The sequence below is a fragment of the Homalodisca vitripennis genome, chromosome 5, assembly GCF_021130785.1.
Source record: "Homalodisca vitripennis isolate AUS2020 chromosome 5, UT_GWSS_2.1, whole genome shotgun sequence".
NCBI lineage: Eukaryota > Metazoa > Arthropoda > Insecta > Hemiptera > Cicadellidae > Homalodisca > Homalodisca vitripennis.
The window spans coordinates 5,650,817-5,671,026 of NC_060211.1; the positions used below are offsets into that span (position 1 = coordinate 5,650,817).

The 20,210-nt window shown below is 35.1% G+C and overlaps 2 protein-coding genes across 2 annotated transcripts in view; one reads left to right on the plus strand and one right to left on the minus strand.

Moving 5' to 3' along the window:
* Positions 1-3,032: 3,032 nt before the first annotated feature.
* LOC124363343 (cytosol aminopeptidase-like) lies at positions 3,033-4,697 on the plus strand. Its single transcript, XM_046818592.1, has one exon. The coding sequence runs from the start codon at positions 3,033-3,035 to the stop codon at positions 4,695-4,697; it is 1,665 nt and encodes a 554-aa protein (XP_046674548.1).
* A 7,288-nt stretch (positions 4,698-11,985) lies between these two features.
* Positions 11,986-20,210, minus strand: part of LOC124361740 (SWI/SNF-related matrix-associated actin-dependent regulator of chromatin subfamily A-like protein 1) — a 29,228-nt gene continuing 21,003 nt past the window's right edge. The window contains exons 11-13 of the mRNA XM_046815697.1: positions 18,700-18,874; positions 14,424-14,612; positions 11,986-13,053 (exon numbers count right to left, since the gene is read on the minus strand). Coding sequence (XP_046671653.1) covers positions 12,910-13,053; positions 14,424-14,612; positions 18,700-18,874 — 508 coding nt within the window. The 3' untranslated portion in view covers positions 11,986-12,909. The remainder of the gene's footprint in view (positions 13,054-14,423; positions 14,613-18,699; positions 18,875-20,210) is intronic.

A 20,210-nucleotide genomic window follows, 5' to 3' on the forward strand; every position in this document is an offset into this window, starting at 1 on the left:
ATTTGAACAGGCCCTTTCACTTAATAACATATGTTTGCTGTAATGCATTTCTTACGGGTATTTCCGTAACTTTTAGAGACCAGTGGGGCGGAATCCTGAATCGGGAACGGGATAAAAAGTATCCTATGAGTTTCTCCCAGTTCTTAGCTACCTACCTACCAATTTTCAGCCAAATCGGATCAGCCGTTCTTGACTTATAAATAGTGTAACTAACACGACTTTCTTTTATATATATATAGATATATTCAATCCGACGCGTTAATTTTTAATTCATTACATTTAATTCATACCATTACTGTAAAGACCTTATAGACCTATAAGTCTAACGCCCTTTAAGGATCCTCAGGTCAGCACAATGGAGAAGGTTCTGGATAGGCATCTAAAAGACACAGTTCTCATCAATCGTCCCTTACATGTAAACCAACATGCTTATCAGAAAGGTAAATATTTTGAAACAGTCCTGCACTGTCTGGTTAGCAAGATTAAGCAAGCTACAGAAAAATGAATAGCCTTAGTAGTATTCTGGAAACAGAAGGAGCTTTTTATATCACAAGTTCCCACTCTAAATAGTGTCTAAGCTTACATACATAGATTCTGGGAAAACTGTTGTTAAATACTAAACATGCTCAGTAGCAGAAGAGCACAGGCATCTCTGTGTGGAGGTCAAAACGCGAGGATGTCCACAAGGTGGTGTACTGTACTGTCACCAAGCCTGTGGAACATAGTGGTGGATCACTTACTCTGGGCTCTGAATGAACGGGGTATGTATGCTCAGGGCTATGCAGAAGGCACGGCATTACCACGTGCTTGGAAATCATGCAGAGGGCAATGTCCATTGTGTAGTGATTGTGTGGCGAAGAAAGACTAGCAGTTAATCCTCCGAAGACCGTCATCATGATATCATTCACCAATTTGAGGAATCTGGAAATAACACAGCCAGTTCTGAGGCAAACTGGATGATAAACTCACCTGGGACAGTCATCTGGAATATATAATTAGCCGGTCTCAGACTACATTGGTGGTGGTGAGACGTGCGGTAGGATGCACGTGGGGTTTCGACCCAGCATGTCACATTGGTTATACACAAGGGTCGTAAGATCGATTATGATGTATGGCTCATTAGTTTTGTGTCCGAAAGTTCAACGGGTGAGTGCCTCTAAAAACCTGTCAAAGTTTGAAGGGACAGTTAGCTTACTTGGGCACAGTTGGCGCCATGAAAGACACACCAACAGCTGCTATGAAAGTAGTGCTAAACCTCCCAAAACTCCCACCTCCCACCTCTCAGTTCAATGGAACTGGCATTATCACCACGCTGGCAAGCACTCCAATATCTCTGGCAGTCTAAAATGTTATATTCTACAGATGATTTCTGACACAATGTCAAAGGTTACAGACTGGGAAACCCTATTTCAGATCAACATTGTTGAAAAATATGAGTAGTTAAATGGAGACCATGGTTACATGAATAAGGCTCTAACCTGGTACTAGGACGGGTCGAAGACTCTGAAGGGTACTGGGGTTGAATGTCCGGCGTTACAGAGAAAAACACTGAAGATCACCTGATTTTCTTAGCCATACTGAAGAGGGAGGGGTTGAAGCAGGTCAGCATTGTACAGAAGATCTCGTGTTTTAAAGGCTTGGGATTTGACACAGCTTAAACCTGGAAGAGGGTGCACAATAAGCCGGATGACTGAGAGGCAATTGCCAAGCTCAGGAAAACTGGCTCTCTGTTATCAATAATATTTTTGTACCCTCAGTTTTGTGTACCATTCAGGATTGAATCAACTCATAGACAAATAATTTTTAAGCATAACTCGAAGATGTCTGGAAGTAGAAGAGCGAAGAATTCGGATATTCTTAGCTGCAAATTTTTGCACTTCTCGCAGATTATGCCTGGACGTAGAAGTTTGGACACTTTCTAGCACCTCTTGACTTGAGTTTTGATGTTTGGTGACGAGTGATTTTGTTTACATAAATACATTTTATGAATGAAGTATTATTTCCACACCGGGATTATTTTACTATCATTCTCCACACTGCACTCTTTTCCTTGTAACGCGGCAAATTCTACTTCGCTCATATTGGAAAACACTGTTCGAGATTTCATTGTATTCTCCGTTGCAGACCATCATGTCAAAAAACAAAACGAAGCACGGGTCGTTTTTTTAATTTCAGTTTAAAGGGAGACAGAAAATTGAATGGTGTTTACTGATTCAAATTTGAATTTAGAATGAACTTATAAATGTCTTTTACTATGGTAACAACATTGTTCAATTGTTGAACATAATAGTTAGAAACAATGTTCTCTGGCCAATGTTTTTGAAACTAATCACCAAGAATGTAGCACCATTTCATATAATTTTATCCTGCAAGGTTTATATTTAGTGTTGCCATAAGGGCAATTGATATTGGCTGATTTTTTATACAAGATCTACCTAAACTTTGGTGACTAGATTTTATTTCAGCACACTCTTGCGTTGTAGTAGAAAATAATACATTTTCTATTTATAAATATGTTCAGGAATACACACTCGTTCAACAAATAATGAAAAATATTATAGAAATATAGAAACCATGTTTTTAATTTCAGCTGTGGTTTAAGTTGATACCACACCGCCTCCAATCAGTAACTTGAGACTAGTTACAAATCTCAATTTTGTCGTCAGTATTTTTTATAGAATTTGTAGCTTACCAATTTATTGATTTTTGTTACCATTCAATAATCTGGAGTCGAACCAATTTCGAGATTGTAAACTTGAGCATTATAGATAGGCTGCATGGTGATCTCAATGAGGTTGTAATTCAAAATTAGATTTATACGTCGAATAAAGCAGATGATGAATTATAAACAATAGAGGAAACATGTGATTTCTTATTCATTTTGAAATGTAATCAAAATTAGGTAGTCAATTTAATGACTGCAGTTTTAAAATTTTAAAATTTTTTAGTGAATAAGTAAATTCTCAGTATTTTCTAACGTACACAACTAAACGTAAGTCGATTTACATTTTACGTTTTAAATAGCAGCTACGATGTTCTTGAAGTTGAGAAAACTATCCTCCGCCTCTGTGAAGTCAGTCTCAGTAAACTTCATCCGCAACTACAACGAATGCCCTGTAAACTCATGGAATGCAGATATCGAAGCGGCGGGGGGCTTTTCTTGTACGGGTTCAGCAAACGATGGTTCTGCGTTGATTCTGGGCGCCTTTACGGACGATAACTACGCTCTGTCCCAGACTATCTGCTTGACTAAAGCCGCCGCTTTGTTCAACCACAACATCAACGGAAAACTTGTAGAGATGTTGAAAGCCTCAGGGCCCTTGCCTAACCTGGGGGAGATGAGAGTGTTCCCTAAACTAGAACCTATGTTCAGCGTAGTAGCTGTTGTGGGCCTCGGAGATAACAACGCGGGTTACGAGAAGAAGGAACAGAGAGACGAATCCAAAGAGAACATCAGAAAAGCTGTAGGGGTCGCTTGTCGGTATTTCCAGGGCATCGAAGTCAACAAAATATTTGTTGAAGGATTCGAAGATCCGGAATCTGCTGCAGAGGGAGCTTTCTTAGCGTTGTGGGAATATCAAAGTCTGAGGGCTCCGGACAGAAGAAACGTCAAAATTCCGGATGTGGTCATGTACGGAGACTGTGACTGGAAAAAGTGGCGTATCGGGCTGGAAAAAGCGGAAGCCCAGAATTTTGCCCGCAAATTGATGGAGACTCCAGCAAATCTGATGACGCCTAGGGCGTTCGCGCAAAGTGTGGTGCAAGCGTTGTGCAAAACGAGTGTAAACGTAACTTTACGTGGAGAGACTTGGCTGAAGGAACACAACATGAACGCCTTTCTCGCGAACACTAAGGGATCGCCACAACCGCCATTTTTGTTGGAGATGACGTATAACGGCTGTGACCCAGCGATTCCTCCCATCATTCTGATCGGCAAGGGGATAACTTTCAACAGTGGTGGGTTGTGCTTAAAGACTTGCGAAGAAATGAAGAACATGAGAGGCGACATGCAAGGAGCAGCGGTTGTGGTCGCGACGTTCAAAGCTCTCGCCAACCTCGGGCTGCCGATAAACGTGAGAGGCCTGATTCCACTCGGGGAGAACATGCCCGGCGGAACTGCCGCGAGGCCGAGAGACATCGTGAAGTCGACCAGCGGCAAGTCCATTCTGATCTCTCCGCGGGACTTCAACGGCAATTTGATGCTGGCCGATACCTTGTGTTACGCTCAGCAGTTCAAACCCAAGTACATCGTGACACTGGCTTCTCTGTCGAAGGAAGTTAAAACCGGCTTCAATTTGACGGCTTCTGGGATCTACACGCAGAATGAAAAACTATGGCAACTGCTGAAGACGTCCTCGATCCACTCCGGCGACCGTTTGTGGAAGCTGCCCATGTGGAACATGTTTGAACGTGAAGTGAAGGATTTCACCAGTGCAGACCTTTCGATCCTGTCAAAGTACTTCAGACGTGGAATCAGCGCCACCACCACTGCCTTACTCAATCAGTTTGTCTGCAAACCGAACTGGGCGTTAATCGATACCCTCGGTACGATGTTTGAAGACGGCAAGACATCGTATATCAAGAAAGGAATGTCAGGAAGACCGACAAGAACTATAGTTGAATTTCTGGGACAAATGGCTTACCCTCCGCGGGAAATGCTCGAACAAAGCGGAAGTAACGAGGAAGAAGGATCATGAACACGTCATGGACACATATAGTTGAGCTGTACAACAAACATTTGTGAAGAATTTATTTTTGTTGGATTACTTTTATTTTGTACCATTATTTATTTTAATATAAACTTATTCCACATGTCTTGATTTATATCTTTCTCATTTTACTCCATGAAGATATACATAATATAATTAGATAAAATTAAGTTAGTATCAATTTATTGATAACGCATTTTAATTCATTCAAGAGATATTGTTTGGAAAATTACCTAATATGGTTTATTATTGTTTAAATGATACCTAAAAATATATCGTTCTTAGTACGATCAGATTTCTTATAGGATTACAAAGCACAGATAATTAACACGTGTTATACATTGCTTTAGTTCTCTCTAGTATAGTATGTTTAGTTTTAAATAAATTATTAACAGGATTATAGTATTCCAGGAGAAAAGCGTCAACTTGCATGGCATAACCACACAACCTGGGGTTTTATAAACGATACATAAATTTCCCATCAGAAAACACTATCGTCAGCCACACATTTTGTGGAGTTCGAAATGGAAGGGTATCTAAAACCTTTAAAAATATGAAATAGTATTTTTTTCTCAAATCATATTTTTATAATCTTGACACACTTAAAACCAATTGTCACATAAGTCCTGTACATACTAAACCAGTGTTAGACAAGATAGACTTTTATAGCCACAACTTTCACTCTGTCTAGTTATATGATGGTGATGTAACTACAATGTATGTGCCTCACAGAAGTTTTTAAGTTTCTAGATCAAGCTAGAAAATGTATAATCTGAGAAAAAATATTGATTCCATATTTTTATTTTTAACCTTTTTGGTACCCTTCTAGTCTGAGCTTCAAAAAACTACCATCACTGACAATCAATTTCTTTCTCAGGGAAAGATTCCCTATATGAATTTCAAGAAACCCCAGTTATGTGCTTATACAGAGCAAGTAGGCTCTTGACTCCTGGACTGTTTAATTATAGACATTTATGTGTACATTATTGTTGTACTGTAATAGCACAAGCAAAGGTTTATTTCTCTATGGCAATAATTTCATAAGCCGGACAAAGTACTCCGGTGTCGCTCATGCAAATATATGCCCAAAGCCAACTTTTACTTAGTTTAACTTGCTTTTGGATCACCAGCATAGTAAATTAACCAAAAGCTGTGATCTATGCAGAAGCAAGTTTAGATGGATTTAGACCAGCAAGACAGGGGATGTCGGTGAAGCTGTTGTGTATTTAACATAGCGTCAGGCTAGTTTAACTTGATTTTTTTTACAGATAATCTTTCTAAACTTTGTAAGCTAGTCTATTCGTTAAAGGACGGAAAAAACAGAATTCATGATCTTTGCTACACCGCCATCTGCCAGGTGAGGACGAGGTATACGGCTGTTTTGATTGAACGGTATTTTCTGAACAACATTTTTCGGAGATGGCTTAACTTGCACTCCTGAATGAAATCCATAGTCATTGCCAAGAAAATAAAATTATCTAATCAATTACTTTAATGTAATAGGATTTTTCAGACATTTTTGTCATCGTTGAACAATAAAAAATATGATGTCTGCGATCTGTTCCTCAGAATTGACATAACATGTAACCACAATTTAGATTGAAATACACGAATTGTAACAAAGCAATGTGACACCCATAAGTAAGGAATCCCAACAAACATGGCAGTTATCACTTCCACACTGACACACACAACAAGTATGTATCACAAACAGTGTTGTATCACTAAACTTTGGAACATTTCTGAAAAAGTTCTATTATATTCTCAACCTTTCTTTCCTTTTTCTAAAATAAACTTTGAACAAAACGTTGAACAAAGAACTTAAATACTATGGGAGTGATCAGAACTGATATGCATTTTTCTTGTCTTCATGGAAGGTAACATAAAGGGCTTTGACTATGACCTTAAAAGCAAGTCCGACTTTAAAATAGATTTTGCTATTAAAAATAAACTACTCAGTTGGGAAAAGATGTGGTCTGTTAGTCTGCGCTATCAAAATATGATGGAGTGTAAGGAGGAGAGAAGTAGAAGTAGATTTATTAATATATTCCATCAAAGGTATCCACCATTTTTACAATAACAAATTTAAAAATATCTATAACTAATACAATATAATACATGCATTCAATATGTGTACAGCAAACAAAGAAAGTTAGGCGCAAGTGAGCAAAAACAAGTGGGACAATTCCAGATAACAGGCAAAACGACGACTATTGAATGAAATTTGTAAAACTATTATGATAGTGAAATTTTTAAGACCAATAACAATAGATAAACTTGATAGCAAAATATAAAAATGACAGTAACACGAGAAAAAATTTCAAAAAACTAAAGCAGGTAGATAAAACAATTGAAATTGAAAGAAAGATACTCCATGAAAACAGACAGTTTGGAGAATGATAGAGAGGTCACAGCAGTTATAGCTTCCCCCATAAATTCCAAAGTGTTATATAAACGAGAAGGTGTTGCCTTAATGGACCACTTTATCAGGCCAAGGCCCACTTGGCTTTATACTGAGAAGTAATTCATACTGAGCCTCAGCATCTTGTTTAGTGTCCCTCCCCTTGCAACACTTCTGGTCCTGAAGAGTAAAACAGCTTGACATTGAGAGTAGACGCAACAATTTAGATTAGCAATTTAGTTATTACTATGCAAGATATTTTAAAACCCAATTTCATTTCATAAATTGAACTATTTAAATATATATATATATATATATATATATATATATATATATATATATATATATATATATATTTATTTATTTATATATATATTTATATACATATATATACTGTATATATATATATATATATATATCATTGAACGAGTGGTTCCTGTAAATAAATGGACACATCACATGTACACAACTAAATATTTAAAATAGTTTTATTGTATCTCTTACGATTATGACTCATATTTAAGGCCATCATAGTTCTTAATTATACTTCCAAATACAAAAACATTTTATTACTGCCACATACAATAAACTAATGTTGTAAATAAATATAGTTTTGTTCTAAAAATCTTGTTAATTGAATGAAAGTATAACTATGAATTCTTAAATACCATTTCCAAACTAAATTAATTTATTATGTTTTTTAAATTGTGTTAATAATTATCTAGCACCAATGTATACAAACAGACAAAACTATATGAATTCATAACATATTACTTAGTGTGATGTGCCTAAAGACCGTATTTGTATTTTATATAATTATGCTACTGAAGACAGTTTTTACCAAATTATAATGCTAATGATAAAAAAATATAATAAACAAACTATTGTTATTTATTTATTAGAAGTAATAATATTATTATAATAATTGAGTTGTCTTATTTACCAAGATCTAATAGTGGTTTACCTATTTTTAAGATAAATAACAAACATTTTATAATGGATTTATGAAACAGCAATAAACTTAAATTGTTATTTAAATATTTTTCAATGGGGCAGAATATTTACATGCATTTAAAAATGTGTAATACATTGTTATTAACTGTGTAAAGCTTTTAATTAGGAAATATTTATGAAGAGAGTTTATGATACATTTACAAAATGACAAACAGTCATAAACAATTTTTGGAACTACATTTTAAAATTTTGTAATGACTGTAAAATATTATGTCTACTTGTAATTCAAATATCACTGACATAAATAGTATCGGTATGTATTCTTATTTTACATAAACAATAAGTTATTGTTATTGTTTTCAGCTACTACCACTAGGCATACAGGCAGATACTAATTGAGAACCAGATGTACAGAAAGAAACTTTATTTAAGACTCATAAAAACAAATTAAACTTCAAACATGTTTACTTCATTTTTCGTCATAGAATTATGGGAGATGAGTCATATATTTATATATATATATATATATATATATATATATATATATATACATTATTTATTTATTTATTTATTTATAGGTGTAACAAAAAGGTTGGGCTGGCTATGCATTTTCAGATTATATGTGTAATTCAAACCTAAAAATGACGAATAAATTTTTCCAATTTCCATTTGTTTAGCCACTATCCACCATTTTGTATTTTTTTTATTAACAAATTATTATCTCTAAAACTAGTAAAGCTAAAGAAACCAAATTTGGCACATAGGTGTGATGAGGTAAGAGGAAAATATCAAATATAATTGCGTTATTTTCTTTAATGTTATCAAAATGTCATCTTTTGAAAACTTTTTAAAGTTAAATAACAATAATAGGCATCAGCTGTATTACATCAGTTATAAAAAATGTATAAGGTACCAACTATTTGGACAATGTTATTACAATTCCAACGGTACTTATTTCAACAAAATCCATCAGTGCATAAGTGAGCTGGACCACTTTAAAGATATTCTTGTAGAAGCCAGGAGCAACAAACAACTGATAACTCTCAACTATGACATATTTGGCACTCCTTAAAATAAGAAATCCTCTCTTAGCACAAGAATTAACCATTTTTTAAATTTACCTCAACATAGACTAAGGAAAAGTGAGAAAAATCTTTTGAATATAGCATCTAGGTTAATGAATAAGTTGCCAATTAAAAGGAAAACATTAAGTAACTGTTGTTTTAAATCAAAACTATACAATTTCTTGCTAAGTACAGCTTTTTATTCAGTAAACGAGTTTTAATTGAGCCAATGGACTGAACATTACTTTTTTATCTGGTAATAAATAAATTTTTAACAAGAATTGTACTGACCTGGCTATGTATTTGCTTGAAATATTTTGTGGCCAACAAACTATTCTATGTCCCTGAATGCTAAATATTACAATAAAAAAGCCAGTAGCTTATTGAACCTTAGGGAGTTGTATAAAAACAGCAGTGCCGATCAATTGGCAAGGAATGCTCGTGGCATTCAAACACCTTACAGAGAGAAATTATTAGGAAATTATACTGCAGGCGAGAACAACAATATGGTAAGTGACATACATACAATTCTGCCTCACATTTACATCCACATTTGTCATGCACAGCTTCTAGAGGTTATCGATAGCACAGAATTATAGCCGACAGCGTTTACTGGCTGTGACAAATCTAACAGTGATGTTCTCTTTTAGCTCCGTATATTTTCTTCTCATAGCATTAACTCTTTACTTCAAGGAAATATTCAATGTTTATGGTGCACTTAAAATCCTTCACATAGTCGGTTAAGCAAAAAAACAACTTTAAATAATTAAATACCTTACAAAATTATAATGAGATTTCTTCAATAAAAATGCAGAATTTCATAGAACTTGGTTTCCAATTTTTTGTGGGATGTTAAAGAATGAAGTTATTACAGCACCAAACATTAAATAGCTTCCAAAACATACATATGGAACCTAAAATGTTTTACAAATACATAAGGGATTGTTTTTAATTAGAGAGGGAGAACTTAAATATTATTTAGGGGTTTTATGGGGAAGTACGAGACAGATTCTACTTGTCACAAAATAAAAGAAATTTTACAGGATCATAAACCTGCCTTGAGTTGTATTGAAGAGCAATGGTGACACATGCTTATGCTAGCACATGGACGTTTCTTTGCAGTAGCAGATAATAAAGTCATACAAGATGGCGTCACAGGGAAGAAATTTGTAGATGAGGAAAAAATACTACTATCTGTTTATACTAATAGTTTATCATTTATATCCAATATAAAGTTTCTTATTGGAAAATCTATACTACACAGCTACCATTCCCTCTTAAAAATCTTGTGTTTAAGAGCTGTAGCAATCTTTCCATGTGTTGAACTTTATTTACATGATCTACGTTAAATTTAGTACTGTGGTTTTTTACCATAGTATTTTCAAAAATAGAAACAATTTGAATGAACCGGTTTACATTTAATTCTAATGGGATGAATACACTACTTTACACCGTACAGTAAACACTAAGTATTGAAGGAAGCAAATAATAACAAACAACTATCACTTTTCACAGTCAATGAAAAGAAAGTGAATGTCTTTTCAGTTTTCCTTGTTAATCGATGAGTATATTGTATCGTTTGTTGAAGTTAACTGTGAAGTAATGTTTTTCAAAACACACAGTTCAAGTAGCTTAGAAACCCACAGGACTGTTAGAACTGCTTCCCATTTCTTGACATGGTTACAGCACACCACAGCTAGCATGGTTGCTTGATTAACTAATTAAAAATGTTTCCAAATTTATTTAGTACATATACGAGTAGGTACTGAAATCTCAAAATTGCTCAACTCAATGTCATAAAATTATCAACAGATATTCAAGTCTTTATGATTATGAGAGTTTTGGTACAATAGGAAGTACAGGCTTAACTGTACCAGACTGTAGCAATATTCCTCTTCTTTTTTTAATTGAAACTAGACAAATCTTAATCCACCAATATTTGAGGCAACTTTTTGATCCAAGAGTGACTGTAAAACAGAACTGGTGCCAATAAAATTGCTCTATAAAATTAGCAAATAAAGGATAACTTAAATCTAAAATACAGTATACTAATAAGTGAAAATTACAATATAAATTTAAAAAGTTATATTTAATTCATAATTAAAATGACATGTAAACTGTACATCTATTCATGTATTTAGCTTTTTATTGTATGACTAAAATCTTTAAGACTAATTAATTAATTACAAAGATCTTTAATCTTGTAGAACAGACAAGAACATTCATTGTGTCAAAAATCCCATGGTAAATTAGTGGTAAAATAATATATTGCATGATTCAAGTAAATAGAACTCAATAGAAATTGTCTCACTATTAAATATTTTTAACAATTTGAAACATAAGAAGCATTCTAAAATGGGATTTAAAGTATAAATTTTGTATGAATATATCTTTTATATACTACAAATGTAAAAATGTCATAAAGCTGTTATGGAAAGGAAAATATAATAATGCGAATGTTGAGTTCAGCTCGAGTTCCTCTTCTGTGCAGCATCTGAAATCTGATGCTGTCACAAACTTGACTCCTGAAATCTGGAAGTCATGTTCATCTGAAGGGATCCAAAAATAATCGGAACAAAGAAGCTCAAAACGAACTCTTTGCATTGTTTTGACATCGGAGACACCTGACTACAAAATTCAGTATAATCTAGGTGAAGAGGTGTTTTCATTGTTTCATCAGGTGCAAATTGATACTAGATTTTGACCATATTGTTCCAGTTATTGTAATATCTCAGAAACTTTACAATGTAATATACAATTTATGTAATCCATTTAAATATATCTGTGTTCACAATAAACATCTAACAAATTAAATCTTTCAATATGTGAGGTGATATTATAATAAATGCACCAGCACTCTCAATAGAAAAATATATTTTATTTACATAACAATATACATTTAACACATGACAAATTATCATTCATTCATAAATCCTAAATATTTTACAGTACAAAAAGAGATAAAAATATTAACAAGTATGTAAAACACAATCTGTGAATTTCTACAAACACTGTTGCACACAGAACTCTTACCTAGAAAGCCAACCACAACACAAGTAAAGATGTCTTTACTGTTGTGTTTTATCGCACACAACAGTGAAGATATCTCTAAATCTGATTCAGAATTATTTATAAATATATATATTAACAGTGAGATTCGTTAATGGAATACAAATCAAAAGACAGAAATGAACTAATCAAGAAATCCGAGATAAAAACTAAACACTATACAATATTTTTTAAATCAAAAAAATATATCTAATAAAAGATGTATGCAACCAAAATTGTATTAATATTTTGTTTAATAAATGTGTGTTTAAATTTATTTTTATTTCGAAGTAATATGTAAGATTTTATAAATTCAAGTATATTTCTTAATATTAATTTTTTTCAGGTGTAAAAGACTAGAATCAATACACAATTGTACCATAAATCTTAGAGCATATTTACACACGTAAATCTTTTTAAAGATTTTGTTATTATTTGTTTCATTACTTTTTTTGTACATTTGTTCTACTTTATTCTTCTATTACTTATTTACTAATAAAACTCAGTAGATATCATTTCCACAGATAAAAGATTTTTTTACAAAAATGACAAAATAGTTAAGGTTATTTCCTTCAATATTCCATAATTTACAACATCAAAATATTATTTAACATAGCAATCTGCATGTATTTTAAAGAATATAATCAATTCCAATTCAGAAATTTAACAAAGTATCAAATTGTTGTAACAGTGAATCAGTTTTGTATCTGGAGTAACAAAGATATCTTGAACATCAACAGTCCAGTTTTATCTTCTTCTCCTGAACGCCATCAATTTCATCCATTACTTGTAGTAAGTCACTATCATCTTCATCATCAAATGGATTTTCAAAAAAGTCATCAATCTTTGTTTGGGTTGCACTTTTACTGTCCGGTGTCTGAAAAATCCCATTAAAATATTACAATACATCAAAAGGGAAAACTAAGCATAAGTAACTTGTATAGTGTATCCATAGGAAGCATCGGTGTAAAATTTAACAACGTGAACTGCATTGAAAATTATTAGCACAATTGTTTTTAATTTGTAGGATATTTGCCAGATGAAAGTAAGAGATGCAAAAGTATCAATGACAATTTGTAAGATTGAGTTTAGTGCTAGTCTTAATGTAGATATTGTGACAACATTGATGACACAATTATGATTTTGTACTGACACAAACTCTATCTTGAAACATATCCCAATAAACTATAAAAATCTCCCATTTCTTGATTTGATCTGACAAACATTCTGCAAAAGTATCACCTTCCTCGATATAGGAGATAAATCTTGATGTTGTTTTCCTTCAAAATGATATCTAAATCTAACGACCGTACCACCACTGTTTCACTTGAACTAACAACAACACACACAATCTCTACCCTAAGATCTAACCCCCTAAGCCCAGCCCAATATAAATACATTCTCCTTGATCCAAAGAAGCACAACAATGTGTCTTTCCCAATATAGGTTATGTCATCACCATTGGTAAGAACCGAATTCATCTAGACCAGTTCAGTGGAAACTTTCTGCTTACAAACAGTTCTGATAATATATCCTTCATCACCAAATACCATCCTGACTTATCTAGCCTAAACAATATCTCAAGAATGTTTTACACAACATCAAATCTTCTTTCTACACCTACAATATTTTTGAGAAACCTCCATCATCAAGTTAAAACGATCCAAAAACCTCTTTTACCAAATTTTGGACCTTTCCTAGTCACCTGATCTAAACAAGTCTTAACAATTCACCTTAAAACTTAGCCCAAAGGTTCCATCTCTGCCATAAGATACCTGCATTAGGTCTGAATGGGCCCAATACACCCATACTATCTACTCCAAACTTCCATGTATACAGCACATAGGCTCAGTGAGTTGAAATACACTTTTGGAACTTTGCTAATTGTTCAGACTATCTGCTTTGTCCAAAATTATCTTAATATAGACTAGACATTCACATGAATCACATTAAAAACTTTTCTATAATATATCAAGTGTTACTCTGATAAGACAACTAAGAAATACTGCTCAGCCTTAGAGAATGAGATCTGGCAATAACTCAGATTAAACATAATTAAATATATTGTGCATGATTTGTAAACTCCTTAATTTCTGTACTAAATGGTTCAGTCTATTAGTGCCCTAGAGTCAAAAACTAAACAAAAACCCATACTTATATTCTAATTCTACACATCATCCATTTCTAAACCTCACAATAAAATATTATGAAGTAAATTTAAAACATTGAAACAAACTGATTGCTTACTCCGATGCATTTTGTATCAGCTGAAATGTAGCTGTCTTTGCTAAGACCAGCTTTATTGAGTATTTCCAGTTTGCTTTGTATGAGAGGCCACAAGTAGTCGTCTGCTGTGCCTTTGGCTATCAGATACTTGACAACCACACAGTCCTCTTGGCCTATACGATGTGCTCGATCCTCAGCCTGGGCCAGGTCCTGCAAAATACAATACATAAATAAACCAACAGAATTTAATTTTGCCTCTGATTATGTATTAATAATTTATGTGTATTAATGAATTATTAATAATTATTTATGGGACTTACTTTATTAATCAGAAATTATCTTATCAATATAACTTCATTTTATATGTTAATAAAATAAATTTGGATCGATAAAGTCAGACTCAAATACAATTCATAAATAAATAAACATTTAACCTTCCAGGCATTACAAGTCATTTTCACAATCTTCAGGTTCATGTCCTGAGTGTTTTGGTAGTTTATGACTCAAGATACTGTACAGTGAATCGAGATACATTCTATACATAAACAAAATATATTTTTTTAGTCTGTACTCAATTGTGAATATAAAATTATACAACATTGAATGGTTGTATATATTCATTTAAGTTACAGCTTATAAATCCATTGAAATATCTTCAACTCCAGTTAAAGGTGTGATGCTTCTGAACACAATCAGTAACAATAAGGATCACAATAAATGAAAAGGATGTAAAGAAATTATTATTGATAGAGCACAAGTATTCATAATACTGACTCCTTTTTAATTCACCCAAATCAAACACGTGGGATATGTTAACACACCCTTGGGCGAAGCTCTTGCAACTCTGGTGATCATAGGTTTTCAACTACAGTATTACAAATTCTTTGTGCTACTTTGTATCATTTTAGCCGTAACTCCTCCAAGCAGTTGAAATGTGAGACCCACCTCTGTAACTTAGTGACCATGACAAAATTATTAACCTCAACATCATACATTTGAGACAGGCCAACGTCAATGATAGGTTATTCCATACTTGGTCGCTTTCAAGTATGTGCAGACAACTAAACTCTGGTACTTTACTCACAATCGATCACTAATGGTACATACAAGTATTAGTAATGTAGCTCAAGCAGCACGTGTAACATCACCATGCTTAAACTGTGATGTGTGTTTGACAACATGGGCGCAGTGGAGAGGCACAACTATCTGAAAGAGAGGCTTGTCAGTTAACTGATTGTAACAACACTGCAGCCAGCGTGTAACATTCATCATGCTTAACTGTGATGTGTGTTTGACAACATGGGCGCAGTGGAGAGGCACAACTATCTGAAAGAGAGGCTTGTCAGTTAACCTGATTGTAACAACACCGCAGCCAGCGTGTAACATCACCATGCTTAACTGTGATGTGTGTTTGACAACATGGGCGCAGTGGAGAGGCACAACTATCTGAAAGAGAGGCTTGTCAGTTAACCTGATTGTAACAACACCGCAGCCACCGTGTAAACATCATCATGCTTAAACTGTGATGTGTGTTTTGACAACATGGGCGCAGTGGAGAGGGCACAACTATCTGAAAGAGAGGCTTGTCAGTTTAACCTGATTGTAACAACACCGCAGCCAGCGTGTAACATCACATGCTTAACTGTGATGTGTGTTTGACAACATGGGCGCAGTGGAGAGGCACAACTATCTGAAAGAGAGGCTTGTCAGTTAAACCTGATTGTAACAACACTGCAGCCACCGTGTAACATCACCATGCTTAACTGTGATGTGTGTTTGACAACATGGGCGCAGTGGAGAGGCACAACTATCTGAAAGAGAGGCTTGTCAGTTAACCTGATTGTAACAACACTGCAGCCAGCGTGTAACATCACCATGCTTAACTGTGATGTGTGTTTGACAACAATGGGCGCAGTGGAGAGGCACAACTATCTGAAAGAGAGGCTTGTCAGTTAACCTGATTGTAACAACACCGCAGCCAGCGTGTAACATCACCATGCTTAACTGTGATGTGTGTTTGACAACATGGGCGCAGGGGGAGAGGCACAACTATCTGAAAGAGAGGCTTGTCAGTTTAACCTGATTGTAACAACACCGCAGCCACCGTGTAACATCATCATGCTTAACTGTGATGTGTGTTTGACAACATGGGCGCAGTGGAGAGGCACAACTATCTGAAAGAGAGGCTTGTCAGTTAACCTGATTGTAACAACACCGCAGCCAGCGTGTAACATCACCATGCTTAACTGTGATGTGTGTTTTGACAACATGGGCGCAGTGGAGAGGCACAAACTATCTGAAAGAGAGGCTTGTCAGTTAACCTGATTGTAACAACACTGCAGCCACCGTGTAACATCACCATGCTTAACTGTGATGCTGTGTGTTTGACAACATGGGCGCAGTGGAGAGGCACAACTATCTGAAAGAGAGGCTTGTCAGTTAACCTGATTGTAACAACACTGCAGCCAGCGTATAACATCACCATGCTTAACTGTGATGTGTGTTTGACAACATGGGCGCAGTGGAGAGGCACAACTATCTGAAAGAGAGGCTTGTCAGTTAACCTGATTGTAACAACACCGCAGCCAGCGTGTAAACATCATCATGCTTAACTGTGATGTGTGTTTGACAACATGGGCGCAGTGGAGAGGCACAACTATCTGAAAGAGAGGCTTGTCAGTTTAACCTGATTGTAACAACACCGCAGGCCAGCGTGTAACATCACCATGCTTAAACTGTGATGTGTGTTTGACAACATGGGCGCAGTGGAGAGGCACAACTATCTGAAAGAGAGGCTTGTCAGTTAACCTGATTGTAACAACACTGCAGCCACCGTGTAACATCACCATGCTTAACTGTGATGTGTGTTTGACAACATGGGCGCAGTGGAGAGGCACAACTATCTGAAAGAGAGGCTTGTCAGTTAACCTGATTGTAACAACACTGCAGCCACCGTGTAACATCATCATGCTTAACTGTGATGTGTGTTTGACAACATGGGCACAGTGGAGAGGCACAACTATCTGAAAGAGAGGCTTGTCAGTTAACCTGATTGTAACAACACCCGCAGCCACCGTGTAACATCACCATGCTTAACTGTGATGTGTGTTTGACAACATGGGCGCAGTGGAGAGGCACAACTATCTGAAAGAGGAGGCTTGTCAGTTAACCTGATTGTAACAACACTGCAGCCACCGTGTAACATCATCATGCTTAACTGTGATGTGTGTTTGAAAACATGGGCGCAGTGGAGAGGCACAACTATCTGAAAGAGAGGCTTGTCAGTTAACCTGATTGTAACAACACCGCAGCCAGCGTGTAACATCACCATGCTTAACTGTGATGTGTGTTTGACAAACATGGGCGCAGGGGAGAGGCACAACTATCTGAAAGAGAGGCTTGTCAGTTAACCTGATTGTAACAACACCGCAGCCACCGTGTAACATCATCATGCTTAACTGTGATGTGTGTTTGACAACATGGGCGCAGTGGAGAGGCACAACTATCTGAAAGAGAGGCTTGTCAGTTAACCTGATTGTAACAACACTGCAGCCACCGTGTAACATCATCATGCTTAACTGTGATGTGTGTTTGACAACATGGGCACAGTGGAGAGGCACAAACTATCTGAAAGAGAGGCTTGTCAGTTAACCTGATTGTAACAACACTGCAGCCAGCGTGTAACATCATTATGCTTAACTGTGATGTGTGTTTGACAACATGGGCACAGTGGAGAGGCACAACTATCTGAAAGAGAGGCTTGTCAGTTAACCTGATTCGGTTTCAGCTTGGAATTTATGACAGCGCCCACATTCTTAAAATGTATATTCTCTCCTTTATCCTATCCAAACACTACAATAAAGAACAAAAGATTAATTAATTTTAGAAGTACCATTGATTACCACCATTTTTCTGTGGCTTTTTTGCATGCATGAAAAAATCTTTCTACGGTTGAATGGTACAATAGAATCAGGGATGAAATGTGTCTTTTTAAATTGTGATAGCCCTGGCTGCAAGTAACTTGCTTGCTTTTGAAGTGACAATTCTTTTAGGATATTATCTTAGATAATATAAAATACTATATAAAATACAGTACTTGGACAATTAGGTTTTATGAAAAGTATTTATTGAACCTATCTGTTCCTTTCGTAACACAACTTAATTCTCAGATAATTTGATTTAACATAAAATTAATATAATATAAAACAATTAACATTACCAGTAAAATTAATCTTACTACTTCATAAAATCAATTTATGTTTTAAGTTCCTTACAAAAATAACAACAACAGACTCACTCCAGGATTCCAGAAAAGTTCTGCGAAGATGACCATCTGTGCTGCTGTGAGTGTAAGTCCAGTGTTGGCAGCTTTTATTGACAGAACCGCAACCTTCCATTTGTCTTCATACTGAAACTTATCGCACAACATCTTCCTGTCTTCTGCTGATACTGTTCCATCTATCCGGATATAACTGAAAAAGCCATCATCATTGTTAAAAATAGGCTACTTCAGTTTATTGAATTTCAGTTTTTCAAAATGTTACAATAACCATAAGTAGGTTATTGTACAATCATCATTAATGCAAGTAAAGACACAATAATCTATATCAGAAATTCAAAAGTAGTTTATCAAATTCAATGTGTCAAATGCCATTGCAATCTGTACTGACACAATGTGAAGCTGACACAGTAGAGATTCAACCTTACCTATGACAAAGTAACATTTAGGACTGTGACATGCCAGTTGCCAGCACAGCCATTTTCAAAACAACACTAACACAAATCAATTATGTTTGCTTTCTGAAGGAAAATCAATTATATGCCCTTTTTAAGCCATGTTCTGCCAGTATTATAAAATCTGAATTTGTATTGTTCTAGCCACTCAATTTTGCTTGTCACTCTGTCTGTATTTTTATGGAAGAAAAGTAGTTGTTCTGATTTTGCTTTGAGTTTTGTTATGGATGGTGGTTTATTGAGCTTACGTGGTCTACAAAAGAGTCGGACCAATGTATTTCTGTCTCAGCTGTTATGTGGTGGTGGTGGTCTAGTACGGTAAGGACAGTCACTGATGTAGGACAGTCAAGAAGTAATAATGTATGCTGATGGGGAATATCTTCCAAGAAACATCAGTAAGCATTTTTGGCCATTCTAATTTCGGTTAAATCCATGACAGTATAAGATGTGTACAATAGTTGTAAAGAAAATTATGTTGGCTCAACAATTATGCCAATCTTTGTTGAGATCCGTTCAAAAGTAAGAGCTTTATCATGATGATAGATATAACACATATGTAGCATAATAAATAAATTAGTATTTTACTCAGTAAGGTAATGCTGAATCAAAGCATTCAATGTGTATTCCTGAGTACAAAAGTTTAAAGTTAGAGGCCTCACACTTCTGCCAGAGATCTAAAATGTTTTTCCTGTTCCTTTATAATTGATCATGAGAACACAATCCCTGATATTAATCATAGTTCAAGATAACAAGACACAATACTTTGAAGTTTTTTAATTATTTAATGAAATGTGTAAAAGTCACACTTACAAAGTTTGGTTTTGTTCCAGTGTGTTACAAATAGCATCCAACATTTCTCCATGATGGGCAAAGCACAGAAATTAAATGTGTAAAAGTCACACTTACAAAGTTTGGTTTTGTTCCAGTGTGTTACAAATAGCATCCAACATTTCTCCATGATGGGCAAAGCACAGAAATTAAATGTGTAAAAGTCACACTTACAAAGTTTGGTTTTGTTCCAGTGTGTTACAAATAGCATCCAACATTTCTCCATGATGGGCAAAGCACAGAAAT

Excerpts from the sequence above, each read along its gene's own strand:
- LOC124363343 (XM_046818592.1), top strand. The coding sequence starts at position 3,033 with ATGTTCTTGAAGTTGAGAAAACTATCCTCCGCCTCTGTGAAGTCAGTC.